General features: G+C 48.0%; 1 protein-coding gene and 1 long non-coding RNA gene across 4 annotated transcripts; both read left to right on the forward strand.

Annotated features, from left to right (window-relative positions):
• The first annotated feature begins 68 nt into the window (after positions 1-68).
• On the forward strand, positions 69-3,646 carry LOC148683135 (uncharacterized). 3 transcript variants are annotated; one of them, XR_015947475.1, is made up of 3 exons: positions 69-160; positions 2,709-2,971; positions 3,310-3,646. It is a non-coding gene; the product is annotated as an uncharacterized LOC148683135 (long non-coding RNA). The 3 variants fall into 3 exon arrangements; XR_015947476.1 differs by having other exon boundaries at positions 95-314; XR_015947474.1 differs by lacking the exon at positions 69-160 and having other exon boundaries at positions 666-2,971.
• Positions 3,647-7,525: 3,879 nt separating this feature from the next.
• On the forward strand, positions 7,526-22,251 carry PELI3 (pellino E3 ubiquitin protein ligase family member 3). Its single transcript, XM_035098616.2, has 7 exons — positions 7,526-7,862; positions 13,957-14,109; positions 15,699-15,828; positions 16,878-16,979; positions 18,184-18,381; positions 19,966-20,154; positions 21,613-22,251. The coding sequence occupies exons 2-7, from the start codon at positions 13,958-13,960 to the stop codon at positions 22,177-22,179; spliced, it is 1,338 nt and encodes a 445-aa protein (XP_034954507.1). The 5' UTR covers positions 7,526-7,862; position 13,957; the 3' UTR covers positions 22,180-22,251.
• Positions 22,252-22,501: the final 250 nt, after the last annotated feature.

Consider the following 22,501-nt stretch of genomic DNA (forward strand, 5'->3'; position numbering starts at 1 on the left):
AGCAGGCGCCGGAGCAGGGAGGGAGCCAAGCCCCGTCCGTGATGCAACATCCTGGGCTGGGAGAGAAAGCCAGCCAGGGAGGGAGGGAGGGACCGGGAAGGGCCGGTGAGAAGGGCGGAGAGGCGGGCAGGAGCCGGGGGCTTGCAGCCACCCCGAGCAGGTAGATGCGTCGGAGATCCGCGGCGCGAGGGCGCGAGGCTTTTTGCGCATTTGCTCTTTCCCACTGTACACCAAGGAAAGACTCCCCGGAAGCCGGCTTGTACCATTGGGCCATCTAACTCAGTAATTTTCTGTAAAGTAGGTTTGGCTTAGAGGTAGGTAAGGATCTAAGAAGAGCTTGCAGGATAAGGCGGCCCATCATAGGCATCATGGAACATAGCTGTCAAGTTTTCCCTTTTCTCGCGAGGAAGCCTATTCAGCATAAGGGAATTTCCCTTTAAAAAAGGGAGAACTTGACAGCTATGTCATGAAATCATCATAGAATTGTAGAGTTGGAAGGAGCCCCGAGGGTCATCTAGTCCAGTCCCCAGCAGTGCAGGAATCTCAAGTAGATCATCCATGACAGATGGCCATCCAGGCTCAGCTTAAAAACCTCCAGTGAAGGACAGTCCACCACCTTTCGTAGGAGTCCTTTCCAGTGTCAAACAGCTCTTCCTGTCAGAAAGTTCTTCCTGATGTTGAGTCGGAATCTCCTTTGTTGTAACTTGAATCCATTGGTTCGGGTCCTACCCTCCGGAGCAGGAGAAAACAAGCCTACTCCATCTTCAGTGTGACAGCTCTTTAGATACTTGATCATATCTCCTCTTTGCCAGGCTAAACCTACCCAATTCCCTCAACTGTTCCTCATAAAGCTTGGTTTTTAGACCTTTTATCATCTTGGTTGCCCTCCTTTGCAAAGGTTTCTTTCAGCTTGTCAACATCCTTCTTAAATTGTGGTTCCCAGAACCACAGTATGCCAGGTGTGGTCTGAACCACTGTATGGTACTTCTGTTGCTGCAGCCTAGAATAGCATTAGCTTCTCTTCTTCTTCTTCTTCTTCTTCTTCTCTGCTGTCGCTGCTGCTGCATCACACTATTGACTCATGCTAAGCTTATGGTCAACTAAGACCCCTGGATCCTTTTCACATGTGCTACTGACAATCCAGGTGTTTCCCATCTTATATTTGTGCAGCTGGTTATTCCTGCCAAAGGGCAGAACCTTACCTTTGTCCCTATTGAATTTCATTTTGTTAGCTTACGCCCAGTTCTCCAATCCGTTAAGGTAATGAGCGTAGCCAGGGAGGTGGGGGGGGCAGCTGCCCCCATCAAGTAAATAAATAAAAATACTTAACTAACTGGCCAGTTGTGTTGCAGTTAACTTGGTTCTCCCCCCCCCAAATAAGCCTGCCCCCCCAAATCCTGGCTATATGGTTAAGCTCATCTTGAATCGTGATATAGACAGAGTCCACAGAGACTTACTGTATACCCAAACAGGCAAGAAACCAAGAGATACTACAAGATTTCATAGATAAGCAGTGAGAGACTAAAACCATACAGAAGACCAGAACTTGATGGGAACAGCTCTGCAATTTTTCAATACCTCACTCAGCATATCTAGAAGGAAATTCAAGCCTTTACAAATGGGGCTTTCCATTTAAATTAAGCCTCAGCGCAAAAGAAAAATGAACAAGTGATTTATACTGTCCCCTAAAGGTGGAATTTTGTATAATTTGCCTGGATCTTCAAAAGCTAGGGGTGTGGCTTTATGGATTGCCAAGAAAACAGGCATTACAGTGGTACCTCTACTTACGAATTTAATGCGTTCCGAATGCACATTCGTAAGTAAAAAAAAATTGTAAGTCGAATCCCATAGGAATGCCTTGGGAGAAAAAATTCGTAAGTCGAAGCAACCCTATCTAAAAATTCGTAAGTAGAAAAAATCCTATCTAAACCGCATCCAAGATGGCGGACGGAGCTCCGTTCGTAAGTAGAAACATTCGTAAGTAGAGTTATTCGTAAGTAGAGGTACCACTGTATATATAATGATGAATTTGGAGACAAAACTTTTTTCTTTTCTTTTTTGCAAATTAAGAAGAAAAAAACAGAGAACAAAATCATAGCACTCGACAGCAACAAAACAACAGAAAATGGAAAAAATACATAATTTAGGAGAGATTCTATCTAAATTTCCTTTCCATTCCAACTTATAACACAATAAGTAACTAACAAATTGAGTCTTGACCGCTTTAGCTATTAGAACATAACAATAGATTCCTGCATTGCAGGGAGTTGAACTACTAGATGATCCCATAGCTGCCAAGTTTTCCCTTTTCTCGCGAGGAAGCCTATTCAGCATAAGGGAAAATCCCTTAAAAAAAGGGATAACTTGGCAGCTATGGATGATCCTTGTGGTCGCTTCCAACTCTACAATTTGATGATTCTACGAATTTCTTTAGAATAAATTCTACAAGCCATAAAGAAATTAAAACCTCAGGAAACTTGAGGCATGGATGGATATGCTGGAAAATTCTGTAAAACATATAACAACGTATTAGATCCTAAAGTATTTAATGATATTCAAACAGGAGACCAGTTTCGCACAAACTGTCACAGGTAGTTTTCATTCCCAACCCTGGCAAGGCCATGCAGACAAATGCTTGTACACCAAGTCTAATAATGGACGATTTTCTTACATTCTTGCCTTTCTTGATGATTTGATCATTGTCACAGTAAATGACAGAGGACAACACACAGGTTGTGAGACATTTAAGCAAAGATGTAGAAGTCAAGGAACTGGGAAAGATCCAGTACTATCTTGAAATTCAAGTAGAAAGTGAAGAAGACTGTTCATTTCTGCTTAGCCAAAAGCAAAAGATTTCGGATGAACTGATCCGAAGCATGCAGATGCAAGGAGCGCATCCAGTCGCCACACCCACTGACTTTTTAAAGTATCCAGATGATTCAAAGCCATTGCCAGACAACAATGAGTGCAGGTCAGTGACTGGAAAGCTTTTGTATCTTGTTACTACATGTAGACCTACTGTAATTTAGCCAGTGCAGTGGGAATTCTAAGCAGAAAAGTACATTCTCCCACTGAATATGACTGGGTGGGTGTGAAAAGGGTGGTTTGGTACTCACAGGTGCAATCAACTGTAATTTAAGATTACCAACTGTTAGTAATCCTAGAATGATTGGTTTTATGGATGCAGATTGGGCTGGGGTGTACAACCGACTGATTATAAATCCACAGGTGGATATGTATTTATGTTTGGAAACGGTCCCATTTAATGGGGCGGTTATAAACAGAGTTGTATAACTTTATCTTCCACAGAATCTGAATACATTGCAGCCACAGATGCGTGCAGAAAGATGGCCTGGCTCAGTCAACTAACCAAGGACTTTGGGTTGGTGAGAAAGGGGCCTGTTAGTCCGATGGAGTTGCCTAAAGCTGTCCCAGAGCAAGAAATTCCAGCGCATCGGGGTGAAGCACCACTATGTGCGTGAGACCATCCACGAGGGACTTGTGGAACTGTCTTATCGCCATACCAAGGAGATGACTGCGGGCATCCTGACAAAGCCCCTACCAAAGGAGAGTTTCCAGAAGTCAAGCTGGGACTCTGGGTGGTTGAATAAAATAAATAATAAAATCTATATACTGTATATAAAAATGTAGAAGGGCCATGTTATAGTCCACTTTTCTTGGAAACCGCTTGACCGATTCTGCTCAAATTTGGACACAGCGTTCCATTCCTTGCCAATACGAGACTGTTTGCAGAACCTCAGATTGTTAAGATCCCACCCCTAACACACCTAAAAACATGTTCTCTTTTTAAAAAAAGGCAAAATATACCACCCTCAAGTGGACATCAAAGGATCAGATGGCAAATATTCCCATAATCCTGCCCACTCCTCTTCCTCCTCTAGGGTTGCCAGACCCAATAGAGGGCAGGACTTCTGTGCCTTTAATTGCCCTGCTCTCTTTTGAGTCTGGAAACCTTAAAGAGAAACCAGCAAGACCCTGTGTTTAATTTCCAAGCAAAGGGTCTGCTGGTTTCTCTTTAAGGTTTCCAGACTCAAAAGAGAGCAGGGCCATTAAAGGCACAGAAGTCCTGTCCTCTATTGAGTCTGGCAACCCTACCCTCCTCCTCCTAGGCCAAAGCCTTTACAGACTACTAGGCCGAATGGAGGTACTGACTTGCCTGGGTGGAGGTTGGGGGGGAGGGGAGGGGATGTAGGTCGGTACAGAGTTGGGGGATTCACAGGGATGAGCCGGGGGGGGGGGAGAACAGAATAGATCATAGATCGGGACAGGGTGGGGGCAGCCACAGAGATTAGCCACTGCAAGGCCAGCTATTTCTGTATATAAATGTATGTTGCATTCCCTGAGAAGGGGTATGTGGGATGTATTACTAGAGCAGTCAAGTACAACATTTTCCTGTTGCCTAGAATGGACATAGATGGGACCCAGGTGGTGCTGTGGGCTAAACCACTGAGCCTAGGGCTTGCTGATCAGAAGGTTGGTGGTTCGAATCCCTGTGACGGGGTGAGCTCCCGTTGCTTGGTCCCCGCTCCCGCCAACCTAGCAGTTCGAAAGCATCAAAATGCAAGTAGATAAATAGGAACCGCTATAGCGGGAAGGTAAACGGTGTTTCCATGTGCTGCTCTGGTTTGCTAGACGCGGCTTTGTCATGCTGTCCACATGACCTGGAAGCTATACGCCGGCTCCCTCAGCCAATAATGCGAGATGAGCGTGCAACCCCAGAGTCAGTCACGACTGGACCTAATGGTCAGGGGTCCCTTTACCTTTACCTTTAGAATAGACACACAGGGGAAATGTGGCTCCAGACAGGGAGGACTTCCTGTCATACCTGCTCTGGAGCTTCCTCCCCGTGTGTGACCAGGTAGATGGGCGTGACCCTAGCTGACCACATAAAAGGGCTGGCCACGCAACCCCCATTTCTCTCTTGGACTCTTACTCCCTTACTCTTGGACTCTTGCTGTCCTGGCTCTTAGCCAGTGCATGGCTCAAGCTTCACATAGGATGTTGCCCAGAAGCAGAAAGCTTGAGATGTATCTCAAACTTCTTTTCACTTTAACCGTAAGATAAAGCCAGACTTCAAATTACTGCTGTGAACAACTGAATGCGAGTAAAACTTTATTCTTACTTTTAAAGAAGACTGTGTTGTATTGTTATTATTTTAAGAGGGAAATAAAGGGGAAACTTACCAGGAACAATCCAGACTGGACAAGTCAGACAGGATTGTTTAATTAAAGGATTCTAACGAATCATCAGCTTGCCTCCAATAAGTTGCAAAGGGAATGTGCTCTGCTGTTTACTCACTAGAGTGAATGAGAAGGGGTAATATCAAAACAATATATCCTCTCCTACCTTCCTTAACATCCCCACAGTATGTGGGCACAGGATTGGCACCTAGACTTTGGTTTAAGGTTGGGCATTGAAGGAAAGCGGGGTTCTTGTACCTTTAACAACCGTGCAGCAGGCAGACATTCAAAAGGTTAAGCATTTTCTAGTATGGAAGTAAAATTACAGGAGAAGCTACTCCTGGGCTGATCTTGTCTGTCACACATTTCATTCCATGTATAGCTAAGGATTTGTTTTCGGGCGCTCCCCTCCACCTGCTAAAGAGGGCACAAATCTGCACGTGACACAAGCCATAATTACGATGTGTATTGTAGCAGCACACACTCTGCACATAGACTTTTTTAAAGAGATAGAATCTTAACATACTGCTTCCGCTGGCAAATAGAAAGGATCATATGCATATTTTTTTTGGGGGGGGGGCTTGAGGCAGAGGATCACATGGATATGTAGTGCCGGGAGGGGGGATGTTGCAGAGTCTTAAAAAGGACCTGCACAAGGAACAGAGGAAACTGCCTTATACCTAGCCAGATCAACAGGCCATCTAATAAAGTAATGTTTACACTGACTGGCAGCTGCTCTCCAGGGTTTCGGAGAGGAAGCCTCCCCCAGCCCTACCTAAAGATGCCAGAGATTGAACCTAGGACCTTCTGCGTGGGAAACAGACGCTCTAACCACTGAGCTATGCCCTTCCAGCACCTGCCTTCTGCTCTCCTGTTGGATGGCTGGATGGATTGGGCCCAGAAACAGAAGTGAGCAGGAAGCGATGTCTTGGAGGAGGAGGAAGAGAAAGGTGAGCCCACCAAGGGTGCCTTGCCCAAGCCGCAGGTATGGCTGGTGCCCACTGGGACTGGTAGGGCAGAAGGAAAGGAGCCCAACAGCAGGTGGTGTCAGAGCCAATGGCAGGCTGGGCCACCCAATTCCTGTCTCCTCCCAGTCCTCCCTGGGCCCTCCTGCCAAGGCAACACGGAGGCCAAGGAGGGGACAGCAAATGGCACTCACTGGACTGGCTGTAAGTAAAAAAGACAGGCAGGTGGGGCTGGCTGAGGGCAGGTTCAACCTTCAGCATCTGCAGGTAAGCGTAGAACTGTCCTCCAACCAAAATCCTTCAAGAACCACAGCCAGTCAGTATAGAGCGGGCATCCTCAAACTCCGCCCTCCAGATGTTTTGGGACTACAACTCCCATCACCCCTAGCTAACAGGACCAGTGGTCAGGAATGATGGGAATTGTAGTCCCAAAACATCTGGAAGGCTGAGTTTGGGGGTGCCTGGTATAGATGAACCAATGTCCTGACTCGCTGTAAGGCAGCTTCCTATCTCTGCTCCTGTTTTCCTGAAAGGTGCTTTAAATAGGACCTGGCAACAGACTGGAAGCCACTGCAGCTGCTAATAGCCTTGCCTCTCTTTGGGGGAAAGGGCTGTAGATTGGGGCAGAACAAGTCCCTTGCATGCAGAAGGTCCGGGGTTCCATTCCTGATATCCCCAGGTAGGGGCTGCCTGAACCCTTGGAAAGCCACTGCCAGCCAGTGCAGACATTTCTGAGCTAGATGGGCCAGTGGGCCTGACTCAGTTTAGGGCATTTTCCTACCTTCCTATGCTGCTACCGAAGGAAGCAAAATTACAAAATTAGCAGTGTTATTAATAAAGTTATACTACCTATATTCTTATTGTTACGCTTTACTGCATTGCAATCCTTTTACTGCACAACATTTTCCAGTTTGGGGACTCCTGCTGGTGCTCTTGCATTGATTTCCATAGAAATGAGACTTCCCCTATATTATTATTATTATTATTATTATTATTATTATTATTATTATTATTATTATTATTATTATTATTATTATCATCTTCTATGCTGCCCTTCATCCGAGAATCACACAACGGTTTGCAATCGGAAAACACAAGAATGCATTCCGTAACTATCTGTTGCACTTCCCTCTCCTCTCCCCTTCCCCGAGTGAGGGACCCTCGGCTCTTGCACCCCCGCGCCCAACACCCCCACGATCTCACCCTCCCACCTCCCTCTGTTCTAGCCTCTTTGCACACCTGCAAAGCAATAAACAAACGCCCCCCCTCCCGTCCACACACCCGCTTTGCTTTTGTGATGCAGCTGGTGGGCAGGTTGCAGGGAGAGGCGGGGGCGCGAGGCAAGGGCTGCCCCTGGGTGGGGAAAAGGGAGAGACTAGAGGGCTTGGGGAGGAGGATCCCCCTTCTCTTCCTCTCTGGTCCTTGCAAAGGGTGGGGAGGGAGCGGCGTTGTGTGCGTTGCAGACTTGCGGTGTGTGCGGCGGGGTGCCGGGGACGCGAGAGCTGAGCCTGTGATCCCACCCGGCGCCGGAGCAGCCGCCGCCGCCGCCAAAGCAGAGCCGCCGCCGCCTCCTCCTCCCTCCTCCTCCCTCCTTCTTCTTCTTCCTCCTTCGGCAATGCAGGGCTATCCATCCTGCGCAGGCGGTGGTTGCTGAGCAAGGACCCGCCGCAGGGGAGCGGGGGGGACGCGCAGAGGGGTGAGCCGGAGAGACCCCCAACCCTGATGGCGGTGCCTGGCGGGTTGGGGTGGGGGGAGGGAGGGAGGGAGGCGGAGGAGGAGGCTGCGGGGAGGGGGTGGTGTTGCATGGGGGAGAGGAGCGGCGGGGGGAGGGCAGGGAGGAGGGGGAAGGAGGGAGGGAGGGAGGGATGCCTCCCACAGATCTCCCCCACCCCACTTTTACTTTCTGCAGTTCTTCGCTTTCTGTCTGTCTGCAGCCCCCCCCCCCATCCCCATCATTCCTAGGCTCATCCGCAGATCTGCTTGGCTGCCTTTCCATTCTCATGCCCCCCTAATTCCTAACACACACACACCCAATTTGATATGGTGACCCTGAATTTTTACGTCCCCTAATTCACTGCCTAGCTCTATCCCTCTCAAATCTGGTTAGATGTCTCTTAATAGTGTCTGCTGAAAATGTCTCGTCTTTATATAACATATTTAAGCCCTGGCACTTGTCTGGTTTTCTGTTGTTAATTTGCACCCTGTTATTCCTAACCTTCCCCAGCAGCAGCATTTGTCTGGGCCCCTATGAATTCCTAACCCTAATATCAACACACACACACACACACACACACACACACACACACACACACACCCTCCTCAGACCTCTTGGGCTGCCTCTGAATGTCTTATGGGTGTCCTTTGATTCCCATGTCCCCTAATTCAGTATGCCCAGGTGTTCCTGAATTCTTTACCTTCCTGTCCCAAATCTGTTTGGGTGTCCTCTGATTCCTGTTCTCTGCCCCCAAACCAGCACCTTCGTTAAGATGTGTACACATTTGTCTGTGTTTACCTTTTGCTAACCAGCATTGCAATGGGGGGGGGGGGAGAGAGACAGACAGACAGACCACACACACACACACACACACACACACACACACGTTTGTATGTGTGTGCGCATATATATACGGAGAATGAGTGAGTGCAAAGGGCCACTGTCCCTTTGCAAAATGTCCCATTTTTCCGTGGTCCTTCCTTATTGCACTATGCCTAGCACTGCCCACCTACCCTTCATCCCCAAGAATGCATGCTCAATATCTGGTTTTCATGGGTGAAAGAGACAGCCACCCCCACAATATAATATAGATTTCTGACAACTTCAGTCCCTAGTCCAGATCCTTCCGTCCAAAGGCAGAGGCTATCAGGCAACTCTTGACAAAATCAGGCCCTTTCCCCTGTTTCTCTAGCACTATCGATAACATCCTGGCAAACAGCCTCTGGATCCCTTCCCTTGTGAATTCTTTCTGCAAATGCATCCCCATGGTAGCCCAGTAAATCAGGATTGTCCCCTCTCCTGCACAATCACACAGCTCTTCCAGCACTCTTGCTGTTTCCAGGGAACACCAAAAGCTGTCTTATACTGAATACCCTTGATCCATCTAGCTCAGTATTGCAGACACTGACTGGCAGGGGCTTTCCAGGATTTCAGATATCTCCAGCCCTACCCGGAGATGCCAGGGATTGAACATGGGACCTTGGCAAGCAAAGCAGTTGCTCTACCACTGAGTTATAGCCTACTCCTTAATAGGGGCAGGTATACTGGGGTATCATCATGGACATCCCAATATACTGTAATAAGTAGGTTTATCCCACTCTTTCCACTTCTCCCAAACAAATTAAACACATGTCCCCCCCCCACCGTCTTCAAGTTATGTATACCATCTCTTAAAATGCAACCTTCCTAACTTCCCAATAAAGCAGGATGCGGCCCTATCCTTTCTCATTCACCACATTTGACATTAAACCCCATTCCAGTCCCTTAGAAACCCTGAGAGCCCCCGTGTTTGTGCACAACCCCACTGGATATTGCACTGGTTTTCTCCCCTGTGTTTTAATGATAATTATTTTATTTCCTTTTTAATAGTTAGCTGTGTTTTTATCTACAGCTTTATTATGTACCCCGTTTAGAGGCCTATTTGAGTAAGTGGTTTATAAATCTTTCTAAGTATTTTTTTTAAAAAAAACAACAACAATAACAACTATGACCCTCTAAACAGGAAAAACCTGATCCATTCTCCCAATGCACAGCTTCAATCCTACAGATTTTCATCCACATACCCACTCTTATCAGAAACACTGCTCAAGAATATCCTGGTGTAGCAGACTCCCCCACCCCTTTAAGCATAAAACCTCCCCTTTCAGTGCTTAAGGGGGGGGGGACCTATGTCTCAAAGCTTTCCAGAAGATGCATGCATGCATGCACCTTGTGTCACCTGGAAATCTTGCCCCTTAATCTGAGAGGTGTACAGGTTCAGTAGAGAGAGACCCTGCACATGCTCAGAGACGCTCTGGTCTTACTTCACAGAGACCTCCTTTGAGGGCTCTAGTCACACACCCATCCTGCTTGACCTCAAGATGTATAAATCTCTACATTCCTTGATCTACAAATGCTCTTGAGTTCTTTTTAATTTCTGTTTGCCCTTCAGTTTTGCACATACAAAGAGCTTTTTTCAAAAATGTTCACTGGCCAGGCATCTCTGGAAACCCTGTCCCACTAAACTTCCTCTGTGTCTCTGAATTTGCCCCAGGGATCCTGACACACAACAGTTCTTCAAGATTTAATTCTCCCCCTCACACTCTGCTCTACACACCCAGAGTCCTTCGCTCCATAGTTATTGACAATACAGTTCTCTATAGAGGCTTAGCACCTCCACCTCCTACAGCCTCCAGAAATGCTGCTTCCTAGCCTAGAGAGGGTGGGGAAAAATGGCTGGGGGCGGGCAGGAATCAGTGTATAATCTCATAATTCAGATTATTTGTGTAACCTTCTGAGCAGTCGATATTGCTGGATTCTGGGTTTATTCTTTCTTAGTTCCGCAGGGTATCACTGTGACGGACATTTGTGCAAAATGTAATTATTTACAGTCTTGCCTGAGTTCCAGAATTACCTTCCTGTTTTTGAGACCATGTCTGTTTGTGGGGAGTTTGACTGAGAGATTGCATTTGTGTGCCCCCTCTTTGCCTGGGCCCCCAGGGCAGTTTACAAATTGGTTGGAATATCTGACTTAACATCCCCGTATTTAAATAGATAAGACCAAGGCCATCTTCACCCCTTAACTATAATTTATATATTGGGTGGTTGGCAACATGCAGATTGGCCACTAAATAAGTAAACCAATTGCCTTCATACAATGAGATATTAATACATTTCTTTGCAATACAGTACTTAAATCATTAACTAAAACTTGTTTTAATGAAAAATATGCTGAGAGGCACTCAAGTCATACCCTCCAGTTTACATATTTGTGCTACATCCCGGTATTAAAAAGAAGAACATAGGATTTTATCCCATTAGACCTGCTCAGAGCAGACCCATTAAGATTAATGGACACAGCTAGGCCCAGTAATTTCAGCAGGTCTACTCTGTGTAGGACTCGGGGGGGGGGGTCTGCGCTATACATACCCCCTTTGACAGCCAAGGCTTCCCCCAAAGAATCATGGGAACTGTAGTTTCTTAAGGGTGCTAAGAGTTGGATCCCTATTCCCCACACGGAGCTACGGTTTTCAGAGTTCTCGGGGAAGAATTCGTTGCTAAACCATTCCGTGAAATATAGTTCTGTAAGGGGAATAGGGGGCTTGCTAACAACTCTTAACAAACTACAGTTCCCAGAATTCTTTGTTTAAAGCAGTATGATGATGCTTCAACTATATTGTGGAGATGGGGCCTTAGTGGGATGCAACCCGTTCCACACTACAAGGCCTAGGTGAGGCCTGGCTCAAATTTGTTTGGTTTGTTGTGGTTGTTGTTAAAGAAGACCCATTTCTGTGTAGGCATGTCTTTCCTTGTGTGTGTGTGGGGGGGGGCATTATGTGTGTGCATGTGTGAACTAGTCCCACGAGCAGGGAATCAACAGGATCAGGGGCGCGGGAAGGAGGCAGCTAAAGGATTTCAATGAACCACAAGTGGGTTCCTCCAGTAGCAGGGACCAGGATGGAGACGGAGAGTGTTGCCATGGCAACAGGGAGGCATAAAATATCTGAAATGCTGCTGTGGTAACAGTGCGGAGGTAGTTTAGGGCTATCACCATGGCAACTTTTGGGGGGGGGTGTGCTGCTGCTAAGGGTCAGGACTGTCACCTTTGAAACCTGGAGATGCTAGAGGTGTTTACCATATGGCTCCTTCAAAGAGAGAGCTTCACCGGGCCCCAAACCATAGAGGTCAGGGAGTGCCACCCACGGCTACTGATGGGGAGCCGCCAAGCAGGCGTTGCTATGACAATGCAAGGGCGAGATGCAGTATGAATATGGGATGCAGTCCTAATGGGCATCTGAGCATGTGTAGTGTGCCTTACTCCTCCCCATAGGAGGGAGGCTACAATCCATGTCCTCCTACTATAACTGGCTGAAGTCCTAAGCGCATTTAGGCTACCACAGAGTAAGGCCCCTTGAACTCTGTTCTGAGTAAGGCCCCTTGAACTCTGTTCTGAGTATTTTATTTTACTTACAATAAATGGAAAAACAAATACAGTAATGGAAAAACAACTTGGTTGCTTAGAAAAAAACTGCTGCTGCTGCTTCTCCCCTCCCCTTAGGGCAAGGTTCTTCTGCAGAAGCTCCTGTGGTGACTTTGGGGGGAGGGAGAGGGGAGTTGGAGGGTGGCAGGCCCTCAAACTACTTCCTTCTTTCTTTCCTCCCCTTAAGCAAGATGGGCCTTCAGGCACAACCAGGCATGCATTGGGGTTGTCTCTAGCTAAATAATATTCAGAGTAGACCCATAGACCTGAATGGACCTAAGTCAGTCGTATCCATTATTTTTAATGAATCTATGTACAGTAGGACTAACATGAGGTACAACAGGGTTGCGATGGATCTTTCCTTTTGTTCTCAGATAAGGATCATGCAAGTGCATTGATTGTGCTTTTTATTACTACTCCTCCTCCTTCCTCCCATTTTACATATCAGACTGGGACTTCTTTTGGGGTCCTATGGAAGACCCTCCTTTTTCCAACTTGTCTTTTAAGTGGAGTTTTTTTTTAACCCCAGTCTGTAACTGCATTGAATTTGGCATTGTTTTTTATACGTGAACTTGTTCTAGTTGTTTTAACTATGTGAAATATATCTATATTGTTGATGTTTCATTGTTAAACTGCCTCGATATGTTTCATAGGAAGCGACTCGTAAATGTTTTAAAAATTATTATTAACAACCATATTCGTTAGGGTTGCCAGACTCAATAGTGGACAGGACTTCTGTGCCTTTAATTGCCCTGCTCTCTTTTGAGTCTGGAAACCTTAAAGAGAAACCAGCAGACCCTTTGCTTGGAAATTAAACAAAGGGTCTGTTGGTTTCTCTTTAAGGTTTCCAGACTCAAAAGAGAGCAGGGCAATTAAAGGCACAGAGGTCCTGTCCACTATTGAGTCTGGCAACCCTAATATTTGTATGGCTGAAGTGAGAAGAAGCACTCTCACAACACTTTGACAATCATGGCTCCCCACCCCAAAGAATCATGGGAACAGTAGTTTGTTAAGGGTTCTGAAACTTCTTAGGAGACCCCCTCACAGAGCTACAACCCCCAGCATCCTTGAGCAAATGACAGTTCCCAGGATCCTTCAGGGAAGCCATCCAGTGAAATGAGAGTGCTTTAAATATGTGGCATTCTTCTTCTTTGGCGATCACTTGTAGCCAAGTAAGATTGTCTTCCATGAACACGTTCTTGACAGTGAATCCGTAAGTGACTGTGGACGCCAGTTCTGGATCCACACGTCCTTCCACAGTGGGGACATAGGTTTCCAGGTGGGAGTTGATCACAGTGAGGGTTTCCCAAATGTGCATTTCTCCCTTTCATCCTGAGTTTGAGCATCTTCAAATTCCATGAATCCTTTGGTAAAGGCTGATCTCCAACTGAAGTGCTCACAGGCCGGTGTTTCCCAATTGTCGGTGTTTATACTACTTTTTTTTTTTAGATTTCCCTTTAGAGAGTCTTTTGTTGACCACCAGCATTACACTTTCCATTTTTAAGTTCGGAATAGAGTAGTTGCTTTGGGAGATGATAATCAGGCATCCGAACAACATGACCAGTCCAACGAAGTTGATGTTGAAGAATCATTGACCTGCCTTCTCTGTGCTTACAGGATGGTGTTAGAAGGAAGTCCTGAAGCAGTGAGCTCCCAGTCGCTAGATCTCCGGCGAGCTTGCCCCAAAAGCAGCCGCCTTTATCCCTCTCCAGGGGACAGTATCCTGTTGACCAAGGAGCCAGTGAAGTATGGGGAGCTGATCGTGCTGGGGTAAGTGAAGGGAACCCTTTCTGCCAGACAGGGCCCCATACAGACCTGGACACTTTTTTTTTTAATGCTCAGCTCTGGAACATGAAATAAAAAGAAGCTGATGAGCATGTACAGAGTACGTTTCTCTCACCCCTGAGTAAAAATAGCCATGTACTTCCAAGGTTAGTGGGTGATGGCCTTCAGATAAGATAATTTGTCTCCCAGTCAGGGTTGAACCCCGACCATGTCTCTTTTAGAAGGGGTTCAGAGACCCGGTTATAACCAGGCCTGCATAGCAAGCATCCAACCAAGCCAATTGCAACTCAGTGGAGTAAAGAAAATGGTTTTGCTGGCTTAGGAACATACGAAGAGCCTGATGGTTGGATCAGGCCAAAGGCTCTTCATAGGCCATCATCGTATACTCACAGTGGCCAATCAGAAGCCTTTGTGAAACCCAAAAGTCAGATCTGAGTATAATAGCTGTCTCCCCACCTGAAATTCCCCACAACTGGCATCCAAAACTATACTGCCTCTGACAGCGGAGGCATTTGCAAAGCTTTGCAAACAACAAAAGGGGATTTCTCAAACACCCAAAAGGCCACCCAACAACCCTTGACCAGGGCCTGTTCTTTATGAATCAGGGATTCAGGATATCTCTGTCTGTTGCAGAGACTGCTTGGGAATTAGATTTAGGATTTTTAACAAAACACAGGCAGCAAAAAGAAATGGAGGGGGGAGGGGGAGTGCAGATTAAAACTTGGCACTTCCAAACTGTTGCTATATTCATGTGGGATTCGGTCACATATGGGCAAATTCAGGTCATGGAACGATGGTTGTTTGGGAAGACTTGCACAACACAATCACGTCGCCATAAGATCAAACCTTTTGCCATAGGAAAGTGATGGGAAAACATGAGAAAGGGTGGGATAACCCTTGCCTTGATGCAACTTCATCTAATCTCTATGCAAAAAAAAAAAATCAATGAATGCTCATCAAATAGCTAATACAAGCAGTCCAGTCTCCCTGCAAGTGAATCAGTATGAATGCTCAATAAACAGATCATCTGGAAGTGCCTGCTGTTGTGTTTGTCTGCTAGACTTGAGAGCAGCCTTTTCACAATAATAATAATAATATAATATAATAATAATTATTTATTATTTATACCCCGCCCGGCCGGGTTCCCTCAGCCACTCTGGGCGGCTTCCAACAAAACATTAAAATACAGAAATCCATCAAACATTAAAAGCTTCCCTAAACAGGGCTGCCTTGAGATGCCTTCTAAAGGTCTGGCAATTGTTGTTTTCTTTGACCTCTGGTGGGAGGGCACCGAGAAGGCCCTCTGCCTGGTTCCCTGTAACTTAGCTTCTCATAGCGAGGGAACCACCAGAAGGCCCTCGGCACTGGACCTCAGTGTCCAGGCAGAACGATGGGGGAGGAGACGTTCCTTCAGGTATACTGGACCGAGGCCAGGTGGGCCTCATATATATAGGAACACTAGATATTTGAAATCCTGAACTGTCATCAAGTTGAACTGATGTGATGCTCTATTTTACTCTGTACTGTACCAAGTGCAGACAAACACACAGATCCTTTGGCCTCTCCCAACACAGGTACAATGGCTCCTTGCCCAATGGTGACAAGGGCCGCCGCCGCAGCCGATTGGCCCTGTTCAAGAGGCCGAAACCCAATGGGGTTAAACCAGATGTCATCCATCACATCTCGACACCGCTTGTATCCAAGGTGAGTCCAGAGCCCCTTCCTAGCCACCAGGAATACTCTTCTCATCAGACTACTCTGGGCTTCAATGGGGGGGGGCGCATTTTGTGCAAGGACCATAGTGTGGTGATAGAACACATGCGTGGCATGCTGAAGGTCTCAGATTCAGTCTCTGACACCCTCCAAGTAGGACTAGGAACGCTCTGGAGAGCCACTGTCAATCATTGTGGGCAAGACCAAAACAGATGCACCAAGGGACTTATTCAAAATAGGGCAGCTTCCTGCTATTTTTTTATGCCAGAATCTAGTCCTGGAAAAGAATTATGACTCTAAGCATGTGTAAAGTGCATTTCTGTCCCAATACATAGGGCTGCCATACGTCCAGGAATCAGGCTGTCAAAATGGCGTCTGGGCGGATTTTTGCCGAATCGGCAAAATGTTTGGGGAAACCCAGATGTATGGCTCAACAACTTTTCACTTTTGGGAATATGACAACCCTCCAATAAGGAAATAGAGACAAAGCAGTCTCGACTCTCATCTGAAACCCCAGAGAGCTGCTGCTGGTCATTATAGACAAAATGGCCTAGACGGACCAGTGGCCTGACTTGGTTATAAAGAAGCTTCTTATGTCTCTATTTAAATCAGTTCTTTATTCGGATTCATGAGGACTGGAATCTTACTTTCTTTTTAGAGGCAGGGCTGGAGCTCAGTGGCAGAGCATCTGCTCTGTATGCAGAAGGTCCCTGGTTCAATCCCTGACATCGCCAGGTAGGGCTGGGGATGACCCCGTTTGAAACCCTGGACAGGTTCTGCCAGTCAGTGTAAACAATAGCAAGCCAGTTAGATAAATGATCTGACTCGGTATAAGGTACCTTCTGGTCTTCCTCTATGCACCTGGGCTTTAGGAATGGGATGCAAGCCTCTTGCTCTTTGATCAGGCACTGAATCTAGTCCATGTAAGGGAACAGGGAATTTCAGAGGCTTGGTGCTGGGATTGGGGTAATGAGTTTAGCTCTGGAGAGGAGCTTTAGACGGGTCCCACAGCTGTTTATTTTATTTCTTCTGCCCAACAGGCACTGAGTAACAAAGGCCAGCACAGCATCTCTTACACACTTTCCCGAAGCCACTCTGTGATCGTTGAGTATACTCATGACTGCGAGACTGACATGTTCCAGGTACCTATGGCCCTGGCAGCAGAAACAGGAGTGCCATCCTCTTTGGGGGACTAGGTGCCTGTGCCTTCAGCAGATGTCTGATGTATGGATTTTTGTGTGCCAGATATCCTTTTTATTGTGCAACCACGATGATTTGCGCTCATGATGGTTATACGCAATGACGCTTTCAATACTGTTCGAACCTGCAAATTTTCAGAGTGGATGTACTGCGTCATTTCCAAGCAACACATGCCCCATAACTTCCTGCTGAAAACCTGCGTGAGCCTTGGCAGGTGCCCAGCGGTGCCTACTGCCGGCGATGGCCGTGATTTCATGCCCTGTGGATATTGCATCATATTGTTGTTTTAACATCTGCTTCAGTGAGGCTCTGGAGATTCCAGATATGGTAGCAGCCTTGGCACCACTTTCCCCTTTGTCGTTTAGCTGAAATACCTGTTGTGTTCTGGTCTGGCGCAGGATGCTAGGAAGAAGGCAGCAGTGCTCAGGTGATGGCACCGATGTGAGTCCTGGCTCTGGCCTCTGGTGGTACAGGAAGTCCTTCTGGAGCCCCCTGTCTGAGGCCCAGCAGTCTCCAGCAGCTGAGTCAGAGGCCTGAGGTGTGTCCAGCTCCCCTCGCTGGTGTCTCCGCAGCCTCCATCTGTGGCTGGGTCGCTGCTGGATTCTGGAGTCATGACAATACCACTGAAATAGTTTTCAATTCATTTGGGAATGCATTTCTTCAAACTTCAGGTGTGGCCAGGATGTTTTGTTCCTGTGCTGGCTAGAACAGATGTGAACCAAAGCTATTATTGAGAGCGCAAGGAAATTAATACAGAAATCTGATTGTTACCTAGACCAAGGATGAGGGACCTGTGACTGTCCAATGGATGTTGGGCTCCAACTCCCAGCACCCCTCACTGTTGGCCATGCTGGGAGTTGGTGTCCAAGAACATCTGGAGAGCCACAGGTTCCACGTTCCTGACGCAGACTGACAAAACATCTTCTGGAGATGGGACATTAATAAGGGTCCCTCTCATCAATGTAGGGCCTTCCTGACTTCTCTGCATCCGTTTGTGATATTTCAGGATTTTTTGACAGGAGAAAATGCTGTCTTCCTGAAATCAAGATGGCAAAATCACAAGTGAACAATGGATGTCTTCGCGAAGCAAACATTGGCACACTTTTTTTTGCCTTTCTGAACTCTCTCTGCCTCCTTTCTTCCCAGATTGGCCGCTCCACAGAGAGCATGATTGATTTTGTGGTGACAGACACGACCCCAGGGGCCAACTCAGCCATCGATGGTCAGTCGGCTCAGAGCACCATCTCTCGCTTTGCCTGCCGTGTCATCTGCGAGAGGAACCCTCCGTATACAGCACGCATTTATGCTGCTGGCTTTGATGCCTCCCGCAACATTTTCCTTGGAGTGAGTGAGTCACCAGCACGACTGTGTGTGTCTTTGCGTACGTGTGATGGAATGGAAAAGTCTTTGGCTTCCAAAGGAGGACAGCACACCTGTCTGATATGCAGATATTCACTTTGATGGTGGATTGGGACACCTCAACCTGTGCCGTTTCTGCCTGTCACATAACTGGGCTCACTTGCAACAGTCAGCAGGAGGCAGTTGCTCTATAAGCAACTCCCTGCAGTGCACCTGCTTGCCATTTCCCCATGAGGCCTTCTGCCTTATCGCAGCCTGTGAGGGGGCACACAGAGAAGGGCCTCTAATGGCGTTAAACCACCCTTCGTCCCCAAAAATGGATTTCCAAATGATATTCAAAGAGACCTGTCTGGCCTGAGCTGGGTATAAATGCCCTCTTAGCCGTCCACTTTTTTCTGGCCTTGAGAAATTGATCTTTCTCTGCCTTTTCCTTCTCCTCTCCTTTCCTTGTGTGCTATCTTTTTAGTTTTTAAGTCTGATGTAGTCTCTCTCCCCACACACCTTTATGTCTCTCTCTGTGTGTGTCTTTATTGATGTGAGCTGCTTTCAAATCCTAAGTGAAGGGATCGCTCATGCCTCTGGCCCTCCAGATCTCTTTCTTCGGTCCTTGGGACCTTCCTCAGGCAACATCCCCTTCTCTGATCATACTCTCACCTTCCTTGAACTGTAGTCATGCCTCTTCCTTGCCTGGATGAAGAGGTTGCAGAAACCTCTGGTTGTGTGTGTGTGTGTGTGTGTGGAATGTAGCCTACCGTACGAAGGTAAAGATTTACATATTTTTCTCTGACCACTTTTGTCTCTTGCTCTGCCCTCCCCTGGCATGTGACGGCTGGCAGGCTGCCCACGAGTGAGCGCAGTGGCACGCCCGCTTAAAATGGTCCCCCACCCCTGCAGTGAATAAGCAAGGCTCATTCAATTCAGTAGGACAGCCTCTGAGTAGACACGGTTGGGAATGCAGCCTAAATAAATAATTTCCAAGGACAAATGCGTTCCAAAGCACAACCAACTATACCGTCAAGTGAAGAGGAATAAAAGCATTTAACCAGACAAAAATAACCTTCGTCTAAAATGGCTGGGCAAACAAACACATTTTAGCCTGAAGCTGGGAAAGAATATGGTGTCAATGCCAGGCAGAGCTCCCTTGAGGGGGCATGATAGCTCAGTCGATTAGAGCGTGATGCTGATAACGTCAAGGTTGCAGGTTCAATCCCTGTATGGGACCGTTACATAGTCCTGCATTGTAGGGAGTTGGACGAGATGACCCTCAGGGCCCCTTCCAACTCTACATTTCTAGGATTCCATGATAATGATCGCCAGTCATGGGTAGGTATGTGTGGCAAGAGGTGAAACCAGCACTTTGAATTGGGCCAGGAAACAGACTGCAACCGGCGGGAGGCAGGGGGTTGTTGATGAGAGAGACTGTGCTTTGAATCATCCTGGCTGGAATTGGTTAGGACCCGGCAGGGCAATCCTGTTTCCACGTTCAAAGAGGGCCCTAGGACAAGTCTTGCCCCCACATCCCCCCTGCCCAAGCGGTGCTGTGATGCCAGTCTCTGGGTTCATTGGCAGGAGAGGGCAGCCAAGTGGAGGACTCCTGACGGACTGATGGACGGGCTGACGACAAACGGGGTGCTGGTGATGCACCCCAACGGCGGCTTCAGCGAGGACTCCACGCCGGGCGTATGGCGCGAGATCTCCGTGTGCGGGAATGTGTATGCCTTGCGGGACAGTCGCTCAGCACAGCAGCGGGGAAAGCTGGTACGTGGGGAGAGGAAGCCCAGGCAAGGGGCCCTGCAGGACCAAGGAGAGGCTCTTGCCCTACTGAGGACCTGTGACTCAGTGGCAGAGCACCTGCTGGTGCGCAGAAGGCCCCACGTTCAATTCCTGGCATCTCCAGGAAGGATTGGGAGACACCCTGTCTGAATCCCCGAAAGCAGCTTCCTATGTTCCTATTTAAACCAGTCCTTTATTCAGAACCTTGAGGACTGGATCTATTCATTACAGTGGTACCTTGGGTTACAGATGCTTCAGGTTACAGACTCCGCTTCCGGTAGGGTTAGGAAACAGCAGCGGATCTACATTTTTGGAGCCCCGGCGGTTGAGCTGTTATGGGGGCCCCTTCGCAACCAGCAACGAGGTCCAGCAAACCGCTGTTACCATCTACAGTGGGGTTGTTCCGTGACAGATTGCCACAATTTTGTAAAATATTCAACTACTATATATCAGACTTTGATTAAAATTGTTGTACTTAGTGAATTATCTCACATGTCAAAGTCACTGGTGTGAATAAAAAAATCATATGACATAGTTTCTGAGTTATGGGGGGGGAAATTAGGGAAATGTTATATATGTGCAGGATGCATCATCAAATGATGAAATTGGGTCTACTAGACCCATTTTTTAAAAGCAATGTAGACTAAAGTTGCTTCAGGGCCCCTCTGAAAAGTCAAACTAATCTAAATAAGATAAATAGGAAAGAAGCAAGAATAAGCAAAGGGAGAAACGAAGGAAGAAGAGAAGAGAAAGAGAAAATAAACACAAGGCTCTGTACCACAATTACCGGTATATCTTAACCCTTATTCCACACATAGAAGAGTAAAGTCTCCCAGCTCTCACCTGGGAGCTTCACCCTCTTCCCCCAGGCTCCCATCCCAGGAGATCCTCTCTACCCTGCCCCTCATGCTGGGTCTTTCACAGACCCTCCAAGTGCTCCTATTTTCCAAGGACAGTCCCAGATTTACAGAAGCCATCCCGGTTTCTGATTTGATCCAGGAATGTCCCGCTTTTCCTTGGGACGTCCCTATTTTCATGAGAGAAATGTTGGAGGGTATGCTTTCATCTTCTGTCCATCCCCTTCCATCACAAATAATAATATAATAATTTATTATTTATACCCCACCGATCTGGCTGGGTTTCCCCAGCCACTCTGGGCAGCTCACAACAGAATATTAAAAACACAATAAAACATCAAAGATTAAAAGCTTCCCTAAACAGGGCTGCCTTCAGATGTCTTCTAAAAGTCAGGTAGATGTTTATTTCCTTGACATCTGGTGGGAGGGCATTCCACAGGGCAGGTGCCACTACCGAGAAGTCCTCTGCCTGGTCCCCTGTAACCTCGCTTCTCGTAGTGAGGGAACTGCCAGAAGGCCCTCGGAGCTGGACCTCAGTGCCTCTTCTGACCTCTCTCTCTCTCTCTCTCTCTCCCCCCACGGCCAGGTGGAATCCGAGTCCAACGTGCTCCAGGATGGCTCGCTCATTGACCTGTGCGGGGCCACCCTGCTGTGGCGGACCTCGGAGGGGCTCCTGCGCACCCCAACCCTGCATCAGCTGGAGGCCCTGCGCCAGGAGATCAACGCCGCCCGCCCCCAGTGCCCGGTGGGCTTCAGCACGCTGGCGTTCCCCAGCCTGGCACAGCGGGGCGTGGTGGAGAAGAAGCAGCCCTGGGTCTACGTCAACTGTGGCCACGTCCACGGCTTCCACAACTGGGGCTTCCGCAAGGAGAAAGGGGGGCTGGAGCGTGAGTGCCCCATGTGCCGTCGCTCGGGGCCCTACGTGCCTCTCTGGCTGGGCTGCGAGGCGGGGCTGTACCTGGACGCCGGGCGCCCCACCCATGCCTTCTGCCCCTGTGGCCATGTTTGCTCGGCCAAGACTGTGCAGTACTGGGCGCAGATACCCCTGCCCCACGGCACCCACGCCTTCCACGCAGCCTGCCCCTTCTGTGGCACCTGGCTGACGGGCCAGCAGGGGTTTGTCCGCCTCATCTTCCAGGGGCCGCTCGACTGAGCTGGGGAGGGTGGGGGGCTGGCGGAGGGGAGGGGAGGGCGAGATGGAAAATAAACAGCAACATCTGAGATCACGGTCCGGCTCTTGGAGGCGGGTGCTCTGCGTCTGTGGTTCAATGAAAGCATCATTTTGGTTCCCTGCCAATGGCTGTATGTAGGGAAATCCCAAGCAGTGCCAGTTCACAGATTTGGGGGGGGGGGTGCGGTGGGGATGTTGTTGGGCAAAAAGCCTTCAGTGAGCCCCCCCCCCCCCCGCTGAAACCTCTAGGGAAACAGGTCACCCTGCTGCCGCTGCTTGTAGGAAAATGGTTCTCCCAGTCCCG

The sequence above is a fragment of the Zootoca vivipara genome, chromosome 16 (assembly GCF_965207765.1).
Source record: "Zootoca vivipara chromosome 16, rZooViv2.hap1.1, whole genome shotgun sequence".
Classification (NCBI taxonomy): domain Eukaryota; kingdom Metazoa; phylum Chordata; class Lepidosauria; order Squamata; family Lacertidae; genus Zootoca; species Zootoca vivipara.